At 40.5% G+C, this 18,871-nt stretch overlaps 1 protein-coding gene across 3 annotated transcripts in view; it reads left to right on the top strand.

Moving 5' to 3' along the window:
• The window catches only part of blm (BLM RecQ like helicase), a 47,337-nt gene extending 29,974 nt beyond the window's left edge, over window positions 1–17,363 (top strand). For all 3 annotated transcript variants that reach the window (XM_048562609.2, XM_048562608.2, XM_048562610.2), the window contains exons 13-22: window positions 541–647; window positions 2,911–3,071; window positions 3,896–4,091; window positions 6,177–6,367; window positions 6,462–6,609; window positions 7,041–7,240; window positions 7,881–8,076; window positions 9,917–10,039; window positions 11,964–12,165; window positions 16,118–17,363. In XM_048562609.2, coding sequence (XP_048418566.2) covers window positions 541–647; window positions 2,911–3,071; window positions 3,896–4,091; window positions 6,177–6,367; window positions 6,462–6,609; window positions 7,041–7,240; window positions 7,881–8,076; window positions 9,917–10,039; window positions 11,964–12,165; window positions 16,118–16,265 — 1,672 coding nt within the window. In that variant the 3' untranslated portion in view covers window positions 16,266–17,363. The remainder of the gene's footprint in view (window positions 1–540; window positions 648–2,910; window positions 3,072–3,895; window positions 4,092–6,176; window positions 6,368–6,461; window positions 6,610–7,040; window positions 7,241–7,880; window positions 8,077–9,916; window positions 10,040–11,963; window positions 12,166–16,117) is intronic.
• The last annotated feature ends 1,508 nt before the right edge of the window (window positions 17,364–18,871 follow it).

Genomic DNA, 18,871 nt, shown 5'->3' with positions numbered 1-18,871 from the left:
GCAGCATCTGAGAGCAACAGAGTTAATGTTTCAGGTCAATGACCTCCACATAAACTAACAATTTTTTTCAGTTACTTTGGGCTTCTAGCATCTGCAGTTTTTTTTACTTTTGTGAAATGTAATATATCTTGCTCAAGGACACTTGACATGGTTGGACCATGGTATTCTCACTGGCTAGTAAATCAGCTGAATGCATTGGAGATGTGGGGTTGAATCCCCGTATCATTTAAGTGTAAGCCGTTGCCTTTTTACCACTCTTGATCTCGTGCTCTAGTAGAATATCTAGCTGCTAACATAAGGAATAGTCAAGGTACTGTCAGCCTACAAATACCTCCATCATCTCGATGAATAAAGTATCCTGCTTCTGTTCTGTATGTCCCACAATGAAGTAACTGATTTTGGGAAGTGGGCAATCAATCAAAGTTATTCATTCTGTAGTATACCTACAGTTCTGTGGATTCTGTACAGGCTAGCGAAAGTTGGCTATCACTTCTGTTCTATGGAGTTCTGGTATTGAGGCTTCATGTTGAAATTCTGCAGGTTCACCATGAGCTTCAACAGACACAACTTGAAGTATGAGGTGCTGCCGAAAAAGCCTAAGAAGATTGCTGAAGACTGCATTGATTGGATCCAGAGGAACTATCCACGTAAGTGTCACCTGAGTGGTGTACTCCTCTCCTTTGGCTCCCCGTGTATAGCTGAACATTTCGGACTTATTGATTATTTAATTGTTTTGTACAATTAGGGATAAATATTTATATGCATGACATGACACTCTGACGTGGCTATACTGGTTTTAATAATCTAGTAGATCATCACTGGTCACATCTTTGGAGGGAACATAGTCGTAGCTAGTATAAAGTTGGGAACCTGCCAACTTTTGCACAGGTAACTATCTCATGGAAAATGTTAAAAACAGAAACATCCTTCTTTTAGCATCTATCTATTGGAAAATGGGACCTAGGTGTCTTTGTTCACCAATTGCTCAAAGTGAGTATGCAGGGACAGCAGGAGGTGAAGAAGGCACATGGGATTTCATAGCAAGGAGATTCAAGTACAGGAGCAGGTATGTCTTGCTGCATTTGTACAGGGACTTTGTGAGAACATGTTGTGAGTATTGTGTGCAGTTTTGGTCTCCTTATATGAAGAGGGACATTCAGGCTGCAGAGGCCCTGCAAAGAAAATTTACCAGACTGATTCCTGCGATAGCAGGACTGGCTTATGAAGAGAAACTGGATTGAATAGGACTATATTCCCTGGAGTTTAGAAGAGTGGAGGGGGAATCTCATAGACACCTATAAAATTTGAACAGAACTAAACGGGGACATCCTTTTAGCACTTCCTAATGACTGGGGAGTCTAGAACCAGGAGTTACAGTTTGAGGATACAGGGTAGGCCATTTAGGAATAGGATGAGAGCTTCCTTCACCCAGCATGTGGTGAGCCTGTGGAATTCTCTGCCACGGAAAGCCGTTATGGCCAAAACATTGTATGTTTTCAAGAAGGAGTTTGACATTGTTCTTAAGGCTAAAGGGATTGGAGAGAAAGTGGTAACAGGGCACTGAAATGGATGGCCAGCAATTATAATACTATGTGGTGGAGCAGACTTGAAGAGCTGAATAACCTACTGTTATTTTCAGTGTATCTTTGTTTGAAGTTTAAATGTTTAAGTAGTTATCCAGCACCATATTTTACTGGTGGAAGTAGTAGCTGTGATTTGCAGCAATTCAGTCTCTGTAAGCTTTGTTCATTTTATTGCATTCTCTCTCTTGTACTGTCTCTGTATCTCTTATAGTATTAAACTTATTCAATATTCAGTCAATATTTTACAATAGGTCACTTCGCTGTTGATTTTCCAATAATTTTCAATGTAGTGTGAGTCTGATGTGAAAGCTAGAACTAACTTTATTTTGATTGTAAGCTTGTAAGTAAAATCACTTTACTGAACTGGACAGAGGAATGTGTTGTAAGTTGATAATGTAATGATGAACCAAACCTGTTTCTCACCACTGTAGCTGTGCACAAATGAGTTTCTTTGAAGCGTAATCATCATTGTGATGTTGACAAAAATGTGGTTTGCATTCTGCTGTACCCTTCCTGTGCATTCTGGTATGTTGATGTGGTTCCCAATGTATAATCACAAAACCTTAGGAATCTTAATCCAGTCTTTATTTCCATGGTTACCAGTACTTAAAACTCAAACTTGAAGTTATGGAGAGTGGTGAACCTTTGGTTGAATGTATTGTTGAGTGTTATATCACATTACCACCGGTCTCCATCCATTGCTTCTCCATATTTCCACTGTTGGCTGCAGAATCAGTTCATCCTTATGTTGCTCTGCCCCCACCCTCTCACCATCAGTCACTCTACACGTTTTCATATAGCTCCACCTTCCATTTCAATAGGAAACAAAACCTAATTGAATGAATCTAGGCATGGTTACTTATTTCCAATATTACTGTAACAATAGTTCGAAAATGGAAACAACTTTTTTTTTTGTTTTTTCCCTATATGACTTTGCATCTGGATTTTATGGGCAGCAGGAGGTTGACAAATTCTGGAGACTCCAGGCCAATCCTGGAGAGTTGATAACCCTAATCACGGCTGAAACTGAGCCAGTCAGTTTAAGGTGGAAACTGTTAAGCACAGCGCTCAGAAATGTTTTCAAATGCAGCCTTGCAAGAATATTGCTGTTTAACATTCCCACTAAGACTCCTGGCTTCTTGGTCAAGTGTTTAGTCTTAGAAAATGATCCTTGGAATTTATCATCAAATCTTGGAGGATTGTCAATCCTTGTGTCATGTAATGGTTACTTCCTGATTTACCTCACTTGTTGATGGTGCTCAGCAAACTAAGGGACTTCATCTTTTTAAAAGATGCTGCACTAACTCCCCATTTCTATCGTTAACAGGTGACTCGGGCATTATTTACTGTTTGTCACGGCATGAATGTGACACGGTGGCTGAAACTCTGAAGAGAAATGGAATAGCCGCACTGGCCTATCATGCTGGCCTTCAGGATTCGGACAGGGATCTGATACAGAACAAGTGGATTAATCAGGAAGGCTGCCAGGTAAGGAGATCTTAAAATTCAGGCACAGTTATCTTCCTTGATCGGTGGGCTTGCTTCTTCGTGCACGATATCTTCTGTAGCTCGACCACCTACAAATGTTAACAGTTTCTCTCTGTCTGACTGTCCATGTCGCTCATGATTTAGAACATCTCTGTCAGATCTCATCCTTGTCTTCTCTGACTATATCGAATGGACCAGATTGGAGGAGGCTATTCGACATACTGTGTTTCTGCTGGACCTGTGAGAGAGTTGACTAATTAATTCCATTCCTGCGACCAGTTTAAAAAAAAATCCCTTTTGAAAGTTACCATAAAAGCTGTTTATATTGCCGTTTCAGGCAGTACGTTCCAGATTATAACTTTCTGTATAAAAATAATTCTCCTCACTTTCCATCTGGTTCTACCAATTTCTTCAAATCTGGTGTGTCCTGTCTACTGACTGTTTAGTCAAGAAATAGCTTTTCCTTATTTACTCCATCAGAAATTAATTTTGATTATCTGCCCATAACTTTCTTGCTTCAAGGAGAATAACCCCAGCTTCTCCAGTTTCATATAGCTGACGTCTTTCAATCTTGCAAAATCTAAGTTGCTAATAATATTATTTTAAGTGAATTCATCATGTGCAATTTTTTTTTGTGGAAGCTGGGGATGTAACTTTGAAGCTTGGTGTAAAATTTGTTTTATCCTATCTTATGTTCATAATTTAATAAATTTTGCTAAGCTGAATAATATGTAAAAGAAGATGATGATGAGAATTGAAGGTGGTTAGAATGAACAGCCCTTCAAGTTACATAGACTCATCCTTAACCTGTGTGTTTCCACCAGGTGATCTGTGCCACCATTGCCTTTGGAATGGGTATTGATAAACCAGATGTTCGATATGTGATCCATGCCACACTGCCCAAGTCGATCGAAGGATACTACCAGGAGTCGGGTCGTGCTGGGAGGGATGGCGAAATGTCCCATTGTGTCCTTTTCTACAGTTATAGTGATGTCACCAGGATTAGGCGCATTATCCAAAGTGAGTAAGCAATCAGTGTGAATGATGTCTCAGAGGATAGCAGAATTAAAGCATGTCTGAGATAGTTCGAAATGCAGATGCTGGAGAATCTGAGATAAAACGGTGTGAAGCTGGATGAACACAGCAGCCCAAGCAGCATCAGAGGAGCAGGAAAGTTTGACGTTTTAGGTCGAGGCCCTTCAACTTCCCTCGCCCATTCTGAAGAAGGATCTCGACCCAAAACGTCAAACTTCCCTGCTCCTCTGATGCTGCTTGGCCAGCAGCGTGTCTGAGTCAAATTGTCCAGTATTGTATTTGTCTGCTCAATGTGCGTTTTATGCTGTGGGATTCCATCAGTCTGCCTGAAAATTATTAACCCACAAATGCGGAAATTGTCTCTTAGAATCTCTGTGCACTGAGATGAATTGTACCCTGGATACTACTGTGATTGTGACTAAACTCGATCCTTGAGACTCCTCGTGCAAGCTGGTGATTGACAATGATGACATATTGTGTCCCCTACACTGGCCTAGTGCTTCAAGGCACTCGTTTAACACTGACTTTCAGACATGCAGTGGTTCAAATCTGGGTTTCTGTGGAATGAGCTAATCTCATCGGGGACCTGAGTGGATATGCTCCATTTGGCATCATGCCTTCACGTGTAACAGGTGTACGTATCACTGCTGATTTTGCTTTAATTGCATTGGGATGACTTTGCATTTGAAAAGGCACTTTAAAAATGCTGTGCCTTTCTTTTCTGTGCATTTTCCAATGAAACTACCCACATGTTAGAGATGGAGTGTAGAAGTGAGAAAGTCATGTTACAAATATGCAAGACATTGGTATTATCACATTTAGGCTAGAGTGTACAGCTTGGTCTTCACCAGCTTCAAAATCTCCCCTTCCCCCACCGCATCCCAAAACCAGCCCAGTTCGTCTCCTCCCCCCACTGCACCACACAACCAGCCCAGCTCTTCCCCTCCCCCCACTGCATCCCAAAACCAGTCCAGCCTGTCTCTGCCTCCCTAACCTGTTCTTCCTCTCACCCATCCCTTCCTCCCACCCCAAGCCGCACCCCCATCTACCTACTAACCTCATCCCACCTCCTTGACCTGTTCGTCTTCCCTGGACTGACCTATCCCCTCCCTACCTCCCCACCTATACATTCCTCTCCACCTATCTTCTTTTCTCTCCATCTTCGGTCCGCCTCCCCCCCCCCCCCCCCTCCCTATTTATTCCAGAACCCTCACCCCATCCCCCTCTCTGATGAAGGGTCTAGGCCCAAAACATCAGCTTTTGTGCTCCTGCGATGCTGCTGGGCCTGCTGTGTTCATCCAGACTCACATTTTATTATCTTTGTACAGCTTGATCTCCTTGTTTAAAGAGGGCAATACTTTGTTTAGGGGTAGTTCATGAGTTTCATCAATGGTTTACGGGCTGAAAATGTGTTGTATGAGGAAATTTGGAGCAGTTTGGGCCTGGATTCATTGTAATTCAGAAAAAAATGAGAGTGAGCTGATCAAAGCATAAACATTCCAAGGGAGCTTGGCAACTGAATGTGTAGAGGATGGTTCCCATCAGTGGGAATTCTAGAACTAGAGAACACGGTTTAAAAATAAGGGTCTCCCATTTATGATGCAAGAATAAAAAGCCATTGAATCAATGGAATCCCATTCCTGCAGTGCGTAAATTGCTCTTCAAGGTCTTTCAAAGTCAAAAGCTTTGTTTTTAAAGAAGTTTTTTTCTTTTCTGACTTTTCTTTCCCCTCAATCCAATTTTCCTTCCCTTTTTAGTTCTCTCTTTGCCTGATTTGACTCTAATTCTTCCAAGTTCCATCACTGCCCTCTTTGTTTCTTTGACTTCAATTGGTAATAGAGATAGATAGTTGATTCTGTCATTCACTGAGGTCCTGATGATCTCATGCTTATTTGATTTCACCTTACACTTCTAGCAATTTGTGGAGCGCATGTTGTTTGAGTGAGAAGCTTCTAATAAATAGAATAAACTGAGATTCTGCACCTTCAACAAATTCCGAGCCATTGTCTCCATGATGCAGTGTTGTAATTTCTGTTAAAATGATCTAACAAAGTGCCCTGATTTCTACAGTGGAGAAGGATGGGAACCAATTCACCAAACAGACCCACTTCAACAATCTATACAACATGGTACATTATTGTGAGAATGTGGTGGAGTGTCGCAGGATACAGCTGCTGGCATACTTTGGGGAAAATGGCTTTAATCCCCAATTTTGCAAAGAACACCCAGAAGTGGCTTGTGACAATTGCCTCAAGAAGAAAGTAAGTTCAGTTGAAATAGTAGTTACACTGTTCCTATCCTGAAATGTTAGGTACTTTTTAAATAAAAATAACCCTCCTATCTCCTTTTCGGTAGAATTACAAGACCAGGAATGTCACGAATGAAGTGAAGAACATTGTGCGATTTGCTCAAGAGCACTGTGCTAGTGCCAATAGAAGAATACACAATGCAGGCCAGCCGTCCAGCAGGCTCACTTTAAACATGCTGGTTGATATCTTCCTCGGTGAGTGTAGATTATTTACAGGGAACTCTCTGACTGGTTGTGTGTGTCAGGGTGGAGAAATAGGGTATTAGAACACCAAATTATCATTGCTAAGGTGGCATCATTATTACTGTTGTAATATTAATTAGAAAAGAACTTTGCTTTCAACAAAGTTCCTGTATAAATGCAAGTTCTCTTCTTCGTAAGGCAGTACTGTGAGGAGACGGGATTACTGGCATGAGGAGGAGCAAACATTAACTTTCAAACCACTTTATCAAAAACACGAAGTGGGGCTGTAGTTCTGAATTATGTGGGCATTCCCTTTCTTTCCCTGAATCTGCAATACTGTCAGATCTTTTCAAGAGACACGGTCAGTTGTAAATCCTTTCTCTAAGGCTGTGTTCAAATTTATTCTCTCAAATATGCTCATAGCTACTAAACTTGCCCACTAGGTTGCAAAAATGCCAGAATCCAATCTGGTATATTTGGAGCAGGAGCTGCCTATTCCCGTCACAATGTAGAACGACTGTTTCGAAAATTGGTGCTGGATAGAATTCTGCGTGAGGATTTGTACATCACGGCCAATGACCAAGCAGTTGCTTATGTAACTGCTGGAGAGAAAGCTCAACAAGTTCTGATGGGTTTGCTCCAGGTATGTTAATTTTTATAAAAACTGAGAGAACTGCAGATGCTGTAAATCAGGAACAAAAACAAAGTTGTTGGAAAAGCCGAGCAAGCCTGGTAGCATCTGTGAAGGAGAAAACAGTGTTAACGTTTCAGGTCTGATGACCCTTCCTCAGAAGCTTCCTCACAGGACCCGAAATGTTAGCTCTGCTTTCTCTGTGTTAATTTTTATCTCAAATTCATGTGTTCAGTCTCCTCCATTGACATTTACATTCACATTTGTGTTTAGCCACCCTATTATGTCCCAAGAAGTAATTTAAAACATAGAACAGCACAGGAATGGACCCTTTAGCCCATGATGTTGCGCCAAATTCTGCTTGTCTTGGTCCTGATCCCTCATGCCTAACATATTCATGTGCTTATCTAAAAGTCCCCTAAATGTCCTTATTGTATCTGCCTCCACTACCGAGATGGCACTGTGTTCCAGACTTCTACCACTCTGTGTAAAAAAAAACAAAAACCTGAGCCTCACAAGTACTTTAACTATCCCCCCTCACCTTAAACGCATGCTGTCTTGCATTAGACATTTCCACTCTAATTTATTGACAAAAAAGCCTTGACCTAATGTGGCACTGGGTAACTGTCAGGAATTTATACTCTAATCGTAGGTGGATTTTCAGGAGACCGATAATGCTAGCAGCATCAGGAAACAGAGGAATTCGATGGCAAAGAATGTTTCTAAACGGGAGAAGATGGTTAAGCAGTGTCTTACTGATCTTACTGAGCTCTGCAAGAAACTGGGCAAAACCTTTGGTGTCCATTACTTTAACATTTTTAACACTGCCACCATCAAAAGGATTGCAGGTATATTTGAAAAACTAATAACTGATGTGAATCATTAGAGAAAGCAAAGGTTCTTCTTTTGGGATCACAGTATTATGAACTTGACCAGGATTTTACTATCACTTGGAAATGCATTGCGCCTGTAAATCACCTACAGTTCAGTGCGAATCCTGATGAGGGGTCTGATGAAAGAATAATAAAGATTTGTATTTGTGTGGTACATTTCACCATATCAGTCTGTGACAAAGCATTTTATAGCCAGTGCAGCACATCTTGAAGCTTTGTTACTGTTTAAGGAGACATGGCAACAAATTAAACACAGCTTGTGCCCATGCAAAAGAAGGTGTTAACAGTCAAAAAGCAGCATTGATTGTGGAATGTACAAGGGGCTAGGGCACCAGGAAAAACTCTCCTATCTTCAAAATAATACCTTAGGATCCTTTACAGCTACGTGATTGAGTAAGTTCCTCAGTGAGTCAGATATGGTTCACTTCAGAGTCAGAGTTTGTGGTTCAGGCCCCACTCCAGGCTGACACAACAGTGTAGGACTGAGAGAATACCTATAATATGTTAAACCGAGGTTCTGTCTGCCTTCTCCACTTTTGTGGCAGTGTTTCAAAGAAAAGCAACTTGGGCAGTTATCCCTGCTGTACTAACCAGAATCAGTGTCATGATGACCTGGTCATTCTTATGTTGCTCTTGTGGAAGCTTGCTGTATACAATGTGGCTGCTGTATTTTTTACATTACAGTGGTGATTGTGTTTCAAAAATATTTTATTGGCTGTACAGCAATTTGGGATGTTCTATGACTGTGAAAAATGCTACATAAATATACATTTTTTAGAATCACAATCTGGGAGGAAGATATTGGCATAACGGTGTTGTCACTCGGCTAGTAAACCAGACGCCTGGCAGATGTTCTGAAGATTTGTATTTGTGTGGTACATTTCACTGTATCAGATCCCATCACAGCAATTGCATGTATTGATTATTCAATTAATAAGTTCTGGAATTGAAAGCCAGCATCTGAGATGGTGACCACAAAGCCATCATTAATTGTTTTAAAAACCCATGTGATTCACTTATGCCCTTTAGGGAAATCTGCAGTCCAGGTCAGGTTTACATGCAAATTCAAACACACGGCAATGAGAATCTTAACTCTTAACTACTCTTTGTAATGGCCTAGCAAACTGCTGAATTCAATATCACCTAGTGATACGGATCCAATTCTGGCCTTGTGGTGCTGCCTCATTGCATGCAATGACAAATACACAGTGGCAGTATCGGCCTGGATTTTGTGGTCAATTCTTTTCCATTGTCACAATAATCTATGTGTTAAGAGATAATGAGACAGTACTGACATTCAGCAGATTGCAACTCAATATAAAAGCCCTTCACTTACATATTTCTCGAATGTTGGTTGAATACTCATCATGCATTGAAAAAGTTGTATTTTATGACAGGGCAGGGTATGTTCTTAATATTGATCTGAATGATTAGTTTGTTCTCATGCACTTTCACAAAGCAGCAGTCAAACCTGTTTATTTTTATGTAAGAAAATGGCTAAGTTGAAGCTGCAACTGAAACAAAGTTTTAAAAAATTGGAAGAAAATTGTTAACATTCATGTGAGTTGCAATCCTGACAGGAAAATGTGTAGTTCCTGTTTTCCAGGCAATTGGTTCAGATCACAGCTGCTTTTGAGCTTATAAGTACTTAGGCTGGCTTTGAAGCACAACCTGGTCAGCCATGATCATATTGAATAGTGAAGCAAACTTGAGGGTCCTAATAGTCTACTCAGGTCCCTGTTTCCTGTGCCCATACATGTAAAGGATGTTAACATGTTAAATTTGTTTTCTAAAGAGTCATTGTCTTCGGATCCTGAAGTCCTTCTGCAGATTGATGGAGTGACTGAGGACAAGTTGGATAAATATGGAGGTGAACTTGTTGAGGTTCTCCAGAAGTACTCTGAATGGCAGTTGCCAGGTAAAGACAAGTCTCTCCCACTTAGGTGTAAAGAATCTTTAAGAGAAAGTAGGGTGCTTTGTTACCCCCTCCTCAAATGCAAGAAGACATTAATAAATTTGCACAACGTACTTAATTGCTGAATTAATTTCAGTCCAGCTGAGGTTTTATTTGGAGAGGAATAACAAGGTTTTGTACTGTTACAAAGGACTCCACTTTTACAGGTGTGTAAGTTCACAGAAAGTCACAATGCTGCATGACAAGACCATTTTAAAAACAAAAGCAAACCCAATACGCAAATGTATTTATTGAGGGATACAATTGAAAAGCAAGGAAGTTGAGTTTAACCGTTCTGAGCATCTAGTCTGTGCTATAACAGCACAGTGGGTATCTGTACACCCTAAGGAGGCAGCTCACCATCTTCACCGGGCAATAAATGCTGACTTATTCAGTGACACCCACATTCTCATGAATGAATACAAAGAAAAAGAGTTTCACAAGGATGACACACAGATATAAGATTATATTCATAAGGATAAACTAAACAGGTTGTATTCCTTTCTCAGTGTGACTTGATTTTATCATAGAGATTGTAATATGATTGAATAGAATAAACATAGTGGAATTATTTCCGCCCGTGGAGGCGTATAAAACCAGGGATCATACATAAAAAATATTCACTAATAAATCCAATAAGGTATTCATGAGAAAATTATTCAACAACAGTGATGAGAATGTAGACCTCGTTACCACTGAGTAACTGAAACAAACAGAATTGATAATAATGAAGTAGATAGGAACCGAAAGTATTACAGATGCTGGAAATCGGATACAAAAACAGAAATTGCTTGAAAAGCTCAGCAAGTCTGGCAGCATCTGTGGAGAGAAATCAGCTTCTGTTCTGAGGAAGGGTCGCTGGACCCAAAACATTAACGCTGATTTCTCTTTACAGATGCTACCAGGCTTGCTGAGCTTTTCCAGAAATTTTTGTTTTTGTTTATGAAGGAGGGTAAGACTTTGCAGAAAGATATGTTGATTTTTCTCAACCCATTCCCTTCCAACAAGAGTCACAACTTTCGGGCGGCACGGTGGCTCAGTGGTTAGCACTGCGGCCTCACAGCACCAGGGACCCGAGTTCGATTCCAGCCTCGGGCGACTGTCTGTGTGGAGTTTGCACATTCTCCCCGTGTCTGGGTGGGCTTCCTCCAGTCGCTCCGGTTTCCTCCCACAGTCCAAAGATGTGCAGGTTAGGTGGATTGGCCATGCTAAATTGCCCGTAGTGTTCAGGGGTGTGTGGGTTACAGGGGGATGGGTCTGGGTGGGATGCTTCAAGGGGCGGTGTGGACTTGTTGGGCCAAAGGGCCTGTTTCCACACTGTAGGGAATCTAAAGTTTAAAAAAAAACTTGCATTTATTAAACACCTTTAATATTATGAAACATTCCAAAATGCTTCATTGAAATGTAATCAGTCAAAAAATGATTGGGATATTCAGGCGGGTGACCAAAAGATTGGTCAAAAAGGTAATTTTTAAACTTTTTCTTAAAAGAGGTGAGAGGTCTTAGAACCTAAGTAGCTGAAGGCCATGGCAATAATCAAAATTGGAGATTTGCAAGAGGCCAGAATTGGAGAATTTTTTGATAAGTTCTAGGGCTGGAAGATGTCACAAAGGTAAGGCTTGGCTATGGGCAGTATTTGTAAGTAAGGATGAGAATATTTAAAGTTGAGGCATTACCGTACTGGGAGCTATTGTAGGTCAGTGTACACTAAGGAGGGTGGTGGTGATAGGTCGTACAGGTTTGTATTTGGCAGCACAGAGTTTTGGATGTGCTTGAATTTATGGAGGATGGGAAGTTGAGTTCTTGGTCCTGTTGAGTGGAAGAGATTATGTTGGTGATGTTTGGTCTTTGTTAATATCTTCTCTCCTATTTCCCAATGTGCTAACAGAGGAGGATGCACATGAAACAAGAGCTTCCGACAGTTGGATAGACTGTGGACAATCCCAGGGTGAGGACATGCAGTGTGAGGAAACCTCGGTATACTTCAATAAAAGCAAAAATACCAACAACAGAAAACGGAAAAAAGCGTCCTATTACAAAAAGACAAAGAAAAGGAAAACTGGATACAACAACCAGCAGTCTTCAAAAAGGTTTGCATCCCGTTTCAAATCATTATTCCTTACTCCACGACCTACTTCTGTTACTAAATGTAGTGTCTTATCAGGTGTGTGTGTTTGTGTTTGAAGTACATTAAAGTCATACACAGTACCTGAAAAAGGAAAACTTTGGAGATTTTGAATAGAGACCATTGCAGTTGTCGTTAAGAATGGTTTGATATTTGTATGAGGGAGTGTGGTTCTGGGGATTTTTGTTTTCTATGATATTGGTGATAAAGAACAAAAGATTTTATGATACAACAGCTGTATTGAGGGGTAATGGAAGATTGTGTCCATTGGGATGTCAATTGCCACAAAATCCATCGGAATGCAACATGAAGGGATAAAGAAGGAAACATGATTTTAGAAAAAGACAACTGAAGGGGGAAGGAAACAAAACACATAGAGCAAAATGGAATCCGAAGTCATGATCTAACGATGTTGAACTTGATGATATGGCCAAAAGGCCGTTAAAAAGGTGTAACACCTTAGCTTTCAACTCAACTTCTACTCTGCTGAACATTGAGATGAATGACAATCATAATCTTGCCCTCCGATCTTCTTCCATATGTTTTTCAAAACAAGGATGAGACATTTAAAATGGAGATGCTGCCAGATGATGAGGTCGTTGAGTGTCGATGGTGAGGACAGGGAGTAACTGGAGACTGGGACTTGATCCTAGTTAAGACACCGACAGCAAGTTTTGGATGAGCTCAGGTTTGCACAGGTTAATGTTAGAATAAACTTGCATAGTGAGTAATTCAGTGCTAAAGTCTGACCAATTTATATTCCTATTCTAAAGGAATGTGTTCAGGGAAAAATGTTCCTGAGCAATGGGAAGATTGTTCAGAGGTTCACTACATTCTAAGTCCAACATTCTCAGCTGATACTTAGACCTGCCAAGAAATCCCTTCTCATAAACTCCAGATGCCTTCTGTTGACATGCGCATTGTGGTTCTTTAAGGAATTCCTGTCCCTCAGATCCTGGTTTGTTAACGGTCTCAATGATCTGCTGCAATCGCATGATGTCATCCTTTCAGCATCTGTCTCCAACTGCAAAGGTTCAATCATAAAAGACCCAGGTAATGTCAGACGATGCGTGTCAACACGCTGTATGTGACTGAGGCAAATCAGAGCTCTCCGAGGTTGATAAACCATCCGTGATTCCAAACTAAATTGGCAAAATGTAAACTGAAGAAATTCCATCACTTGTGACCTCTGACTCATAAAATATTATTAATGAAAGTGCCTGGGGCTGATTTGTTGATGGATTTGAAAAAAAACGAATGCCACAGAAAATATCATTAATGTCAGGAGAAGATAAAAGCTTTTCCACAAACTGTCCATCAGGGAATAAACCGAGAGTATGGTAGGTGCATGATCTCGAGTTAATCGCAGCTGACGAAAGCTATTCTGCGTATCTAGTTTATTGTCCAGAAGAATCTCCACCTGAACAGTTACACACATTTTTGAAAACATTTTGTCTCTCACTCATGGGGACAAATACAAGAACATCAAATTTCAATGTTCCCCAGTGTCCTTGGGTGAAAACTCTGGATCTCCCTCCTGAACAGAACGGTGGGTGTAGTCTCATAAATATCCAGCAGAGCTTCAAGAAGGCGGCTCACCACCACCTTCTCAAGGGCAGCTAGGGATGAGCAAGAAGTACAGGCCCAGCCGGCAATGCTCACATCCCACAAATGAATTAAAGGAAGACAATTTATAGAGCAGTAAAATGCTGCTGGTGTTGGAAATCTGAAATGAGATTTTACAAAACAACTGGCTAGCAGTCTAGGGAGAGCAAAACAAAGTTATCATTTCAGGGTAGTCACCATTCATTAGAATTAAAGAGAAATTGGAATTAAAGTTTTTAAGCTGGTGGAGTGAGGAAGGGGCAGGAAGATCAAGGAAGAATGGCAGTGATAAGAAGGAGGGCAGAAGTGATTTAGATCATTAGATGTAGGAGCAGCAGTAGATCATTCAGCCCATTGAGTGTACTCCACGGACTCCTGTTATGTGTTTGAAATTTTGTGTCGTTTGCATTTTCTGTGCCGGGTGGCGTTGAGTGTTTTAGTTCCAGAGCCATAGTTGGGCCCATTCACGTTTGTACCCGAATTCACCTCCCAAAGATTGTGTAATTGTCGTCCTGACCTTTCATTCTCATTGCTGCAAAACGGGAATGGCTGGATGTTTTAAAAATCATACCTCTGTCACATAACCCTTATTTTTTTTTAAATTTTCTCATCCCTCTTTTTCCAAACTTATTCATGCTCTGGTGACCGGGCCACTTCACCCAGAGTAATAGTATGAACAGGACATATTTTCTAAACAAACAACAAGATCACAATCACTGCTTTTGTATTCCTAGGCACAGCTTACGGGTGCTGGGGCTATCTTCTCTGCTCCCAGATCTTGATTCTGTTGCTCTGTATTGTACCACAATAGCCACTGGAGGGCGCCACTTCCCTACATTCTGAATTTGGATGTGCTTTATAGAAACAGCATGCGGGCAAAAACATGTATTTCTGGAGATGGGTAATAAATGCTGGCCAACGCCCACATCATGTGAATTAATAAAGAAAATAAATTCTACCGCACGTTGCTCTAATCTCATCAGTCAGATCTGGGCAGCACAGGAAAATATTGTTGGCCACAATGCAGATTCACCAGAATGACACCAGAGCTAAAAGGATTAAATAATGAGAGCTGGTTCCAAAGGCCAGACTTTTATTCCCCTCAATATAGAAAGTTGTGGGGTGATGGGTTTGAGATGTTTGAAGGATTAGATAAAGAAAACAGAGAGACTACTTCCTCTAGTGGTGGCAGGGAGAGTGCACATCAAGAGGCTGAACCTTAATGTTAGAGCCCGGCTGTTCTAGGGTGATGTCAGGAAGCACTTGCTCACACATGGGATCTAAAGTCCAGACATTTTTCACCAAAAAGCTGTTCTCAACTGCATATCAGTTGTAAATGTTAAAAAAAAGTTTGATAACTCTTTGATAGACAAGTGTATGAAGAGTTACAGATCCAAGAGCAGGTGAATTGAGTTAGGATGTAAATCAGTCATTATCTCATTGAATGGTGATACAGGTTCAAAGGACTGAGTGGCCTCTTCCTGCTCCAACACACACTGATGCAGCAAAATGTAGTTAAAGCCCAAAACCAGCAACTGAGATCGAACATTGAACAGTACAGCACAGGAACAGGCCCTTCGGTCACCATGATGCCATTCTAAGCTAATTCCACCTGCATGCACATAGTCTCTATCCCTCCATTCCCTGTCTGTTCACGTGTCTGTCTAAATGCCATCGGTACTAGTGGTCTGATAATGCAGTATTTCCTTCACACTGATCCTCTGACAGTATACCTCTCCCTTAGTACTGACCCAACACTGCCATGCATCTTCATTTCTGAAATTCCAGTACTGTTGCACCCCTTCAGTAATGACTCTCCGACAATGCAGTGCTCCCTCAGTACTGACCTTCTTTCAGCGCAGGACTCTCAGTACTCACCACCTAACAGTACAACACTGGAAGAGGAGTGAGCCGAGTCGAATGTGAGATAAAGAATGTGTGTCTGCGTCTTCATGTGCAATGTGGAGGGCTTGTGTATATGGGTAGTTGCATGTGTGTGTCTGGGTTGGGGTGTGCATGAATATGTTTACTTGTGTGCGAGCAGATGAGTGTGCATGTGTAGATGCGTGTTATGAATGACCACTGTTTTTTTTTGCGACAGTCAGATGTTTTCCAGGATGCCAGCAGAATTCCCTACTCCTCTTTGAATATTGCCTTGGAATCTTTTTCATCCACCTGAGTTAACTTACAGTGCATCAACTTATTGTTATCTGCACAATGTTGTATATTATTCCTTTATGAATATATTTAAGTCTATTCTGTAGACATAAGGCAGGTCTGTATAATGATTATTCTTATTTGTTTTAATGTAGCTCTGACACAAAGTTTGCAACAACTTCAAAACATTTCAACTCCAGACCAGCCACAGGCAACAGACGACCTGGGGTAATGCCACTACCTGTTCCTCGCAGCAACATCAGTCAAAGGCCCTTCCTCAAACCATCATTTGCATTTGGCTGACCTTTGCTGAAACCTCTGGAATGTGTACAATCTTCAGAACATTTCTGTGATCTCAGCTGATGGATGTTACCCGGGCCTCGTTTAAGAAGGAAATTAAATCCAAAGCATTTCTTTGAATTTTGAGTTCTAAGACAGCTGAATGAAGAAGGAGAAAGGTGCTGCGGATTTAAGTGGCTCTTCTCTGCTGATTTCAACCTACACCGTCCCACTGAACAGAGTCTCGCTACATTGCTGCAGACTGTATGGAAGCCTGGAGGGATCTTGCTCCTTCAGCCTGTTGCCTTGCTCAGTAATCTTCCAGTTATAGTACTGCTGCAGTGATCAGCACCCCAAAGCACTTTGCATTGGCACAAAGGTAACAACAGAGGATGCAACATTTTATTTAGGAAAGGAATTGATTCGTAAGCTATGGTGGGTCCACAAAATATTTGCCTTTGTGAGACCATGCTGGAATTCTTGTATGATAAAAGTTTGTTTTTGCACTCACTCGATATCTGATGTCCAAAAAATTACTTTTGTGAATAGACCTGTTCCTCTAGAATCAGCTTAGATTAATTTGTTACTAATACCTATTTTTTAAACATTGCACTTAACTGCATTTCATCTTAAGTATACACAAATTATTCTCAAATTATATTTCATTCTTGAAGTCTGATTCACATATTCAGAAATTGCATTTCTGCTGCAAACTTCAGTCAGATCTCATGTTTTATTTTGGTTTTGAATGTAATAATTTCCCTGATCTTCAGTTCTTAACTAGAAGAGTATTCTGCAACTTCACGCTCATTCAGCATCTCAGACACTATTACTTCACTGTGTCGGCAGGGCCCTGTAACCGTAGCTGAAATATGTGATGGCTACAACTTCTGCAGGTTAATGAGCTCATTTGCCTCTCCTTATATCTTCTCAACCACTCGTCTCCTCTGGTCTTCCCACATCCACTTCCCCCATAAAACTGCACAATGAGAAATCCAGTCTTGGATCTGTCATTCTACACAATGCCAGTGTATATCTGTTTCATTAATGTAATGTATTACCGTTCACAAGGCATTTTGTGTTTTAAATTATGCAATAAATATAAGGTTTCATTTTTTTCAATCCCCTGGACTATGTTTAAATAATAAAGGACATCTGGGCGCTGTGACTTGTTGTAAAAGTGGATAAAGTTTGTCTTAGAGTTTTATTGTAATAACATTGATTATGTTGTACATCATTGTACACACTTTGTGCCAGCTGTTTTGTGTCCATAAAGAGTAATACCCAATGATGCATATTTAATATGCCTCACCTGTTCTGTACATACTTTTAAAAACAAAGAATCAAATGAAATTATGTGGATTGTAGAATGAATTTTGCGTGACAGGATCAGTGTTATTTGAAGCTGCCATTTAAATCTCTTGCTGTTGCATCTTATTCATAAGCTTGGTGAAAAATTGTTTTAATTATTTTGTTACATTTTGTGTCCTTTAAATATCACTAAATTAATCTTTCTAACTGGCTTTCTGTAATTCAAGGCATTTAAAACTGGTTTTGCAATTTGGTTCATGGTCTGAAACAACAACATTCATGGTCTGAAAGCCTGTTTTACACTTATAGTGAATCCTTACAAAACATGCTTGTTCCAACCAATGATTTGGGTTCACTTACACCCCACGTGTGACAGAGAAAGAGTTTACATGATGAGTTTGAATGTAAGTATGTAATTAGTGGTAGGTCAGAGGATTGGAAAAGTTTTAATAACAAACTGAAGATACCAAAAGAGGGATAGATTAACACAAAGGGCAAACTAGCCAGTAACATAAACAGACCCTGAGAGCTGCTTTAAGTATATAAAAAGGAAGAGAGAGGCAACAATTGATGTAGGCACCTTGGTGAATGAGGCTGGAGAAATAGTAATGAAGAGCGAAAAAATGGCAAAAGAATTAAACAAATACTTTACATCTGTCTTGATGGCAGAGATGTTAATAGCATTCCAGCAATACTAAATAATTAAAGTGCTAAAAATTAGGAGAGGGAGGGGGTAAAATGCTGTATAACCTCCACTAGAGAAAAATTACAAGGGAAACAAAACGGGTTTTAGGTTGATCAGTCCCCAGCACCTAATGGGATGTGTCCTACAATTTTAAAGGAAGTAGCTGCAGAGATGGCGAATGTACTGGTAGTAACCTTCTGATGTAATACCCGTATTCAAAAAGTGAGACAAAAAGGTGGTGGCTTGTCGGCCAGTTACTGTCTACAGTTTGGAAAATATAAGTGTCTGTTATTAGGGATTCAATAGCAAAGCATTTAAAAACACACAAATCAAGTTGAGTCAGCATGGCTTCATGTGGAAAAAAACATGCCTGACAATTTTATTACAGATTTTTGAGGTAATGAGCAGGGTGGCTAAAATAGAACGAGTAGATGTATTGTGGATTTCCAAAAAGGTATTTGATAGGGAACCATGCAGAGCTACTTAACACCGAGCCTGTGGTGTTACATTTGATCTGTTAGCATGTGCAGACAGTTGGTATAAAGTGGGGATATTCAAGATGGCAGCCGGTAACACGTGAAATGACACAGGGTTCAATTATTTATTTACTTAAATGAGAGGCATGAATGCACCA

This window comes from Stegostoma tigrinum, chromosome 33, assembly GCF_030684315.1.
Source record: "Stegostoma tigrinum isolate sSteTig4 chromosome 33, sSteTig4.hap1, whole genome shotgun sequence".
In the NCBI taxonomy this organism is placed as follows: Eukaryota; Metazoa; Chordata; class Chondrichthyes; order Orectolobiformes; family Stegostomatidae; genus Stegostoma; species Stegostoma tigrinum.
Note: the sequence above shows the minus strand (reverse complement) of the source record. Positions and strands in the feature narration are given on the sequence as shown.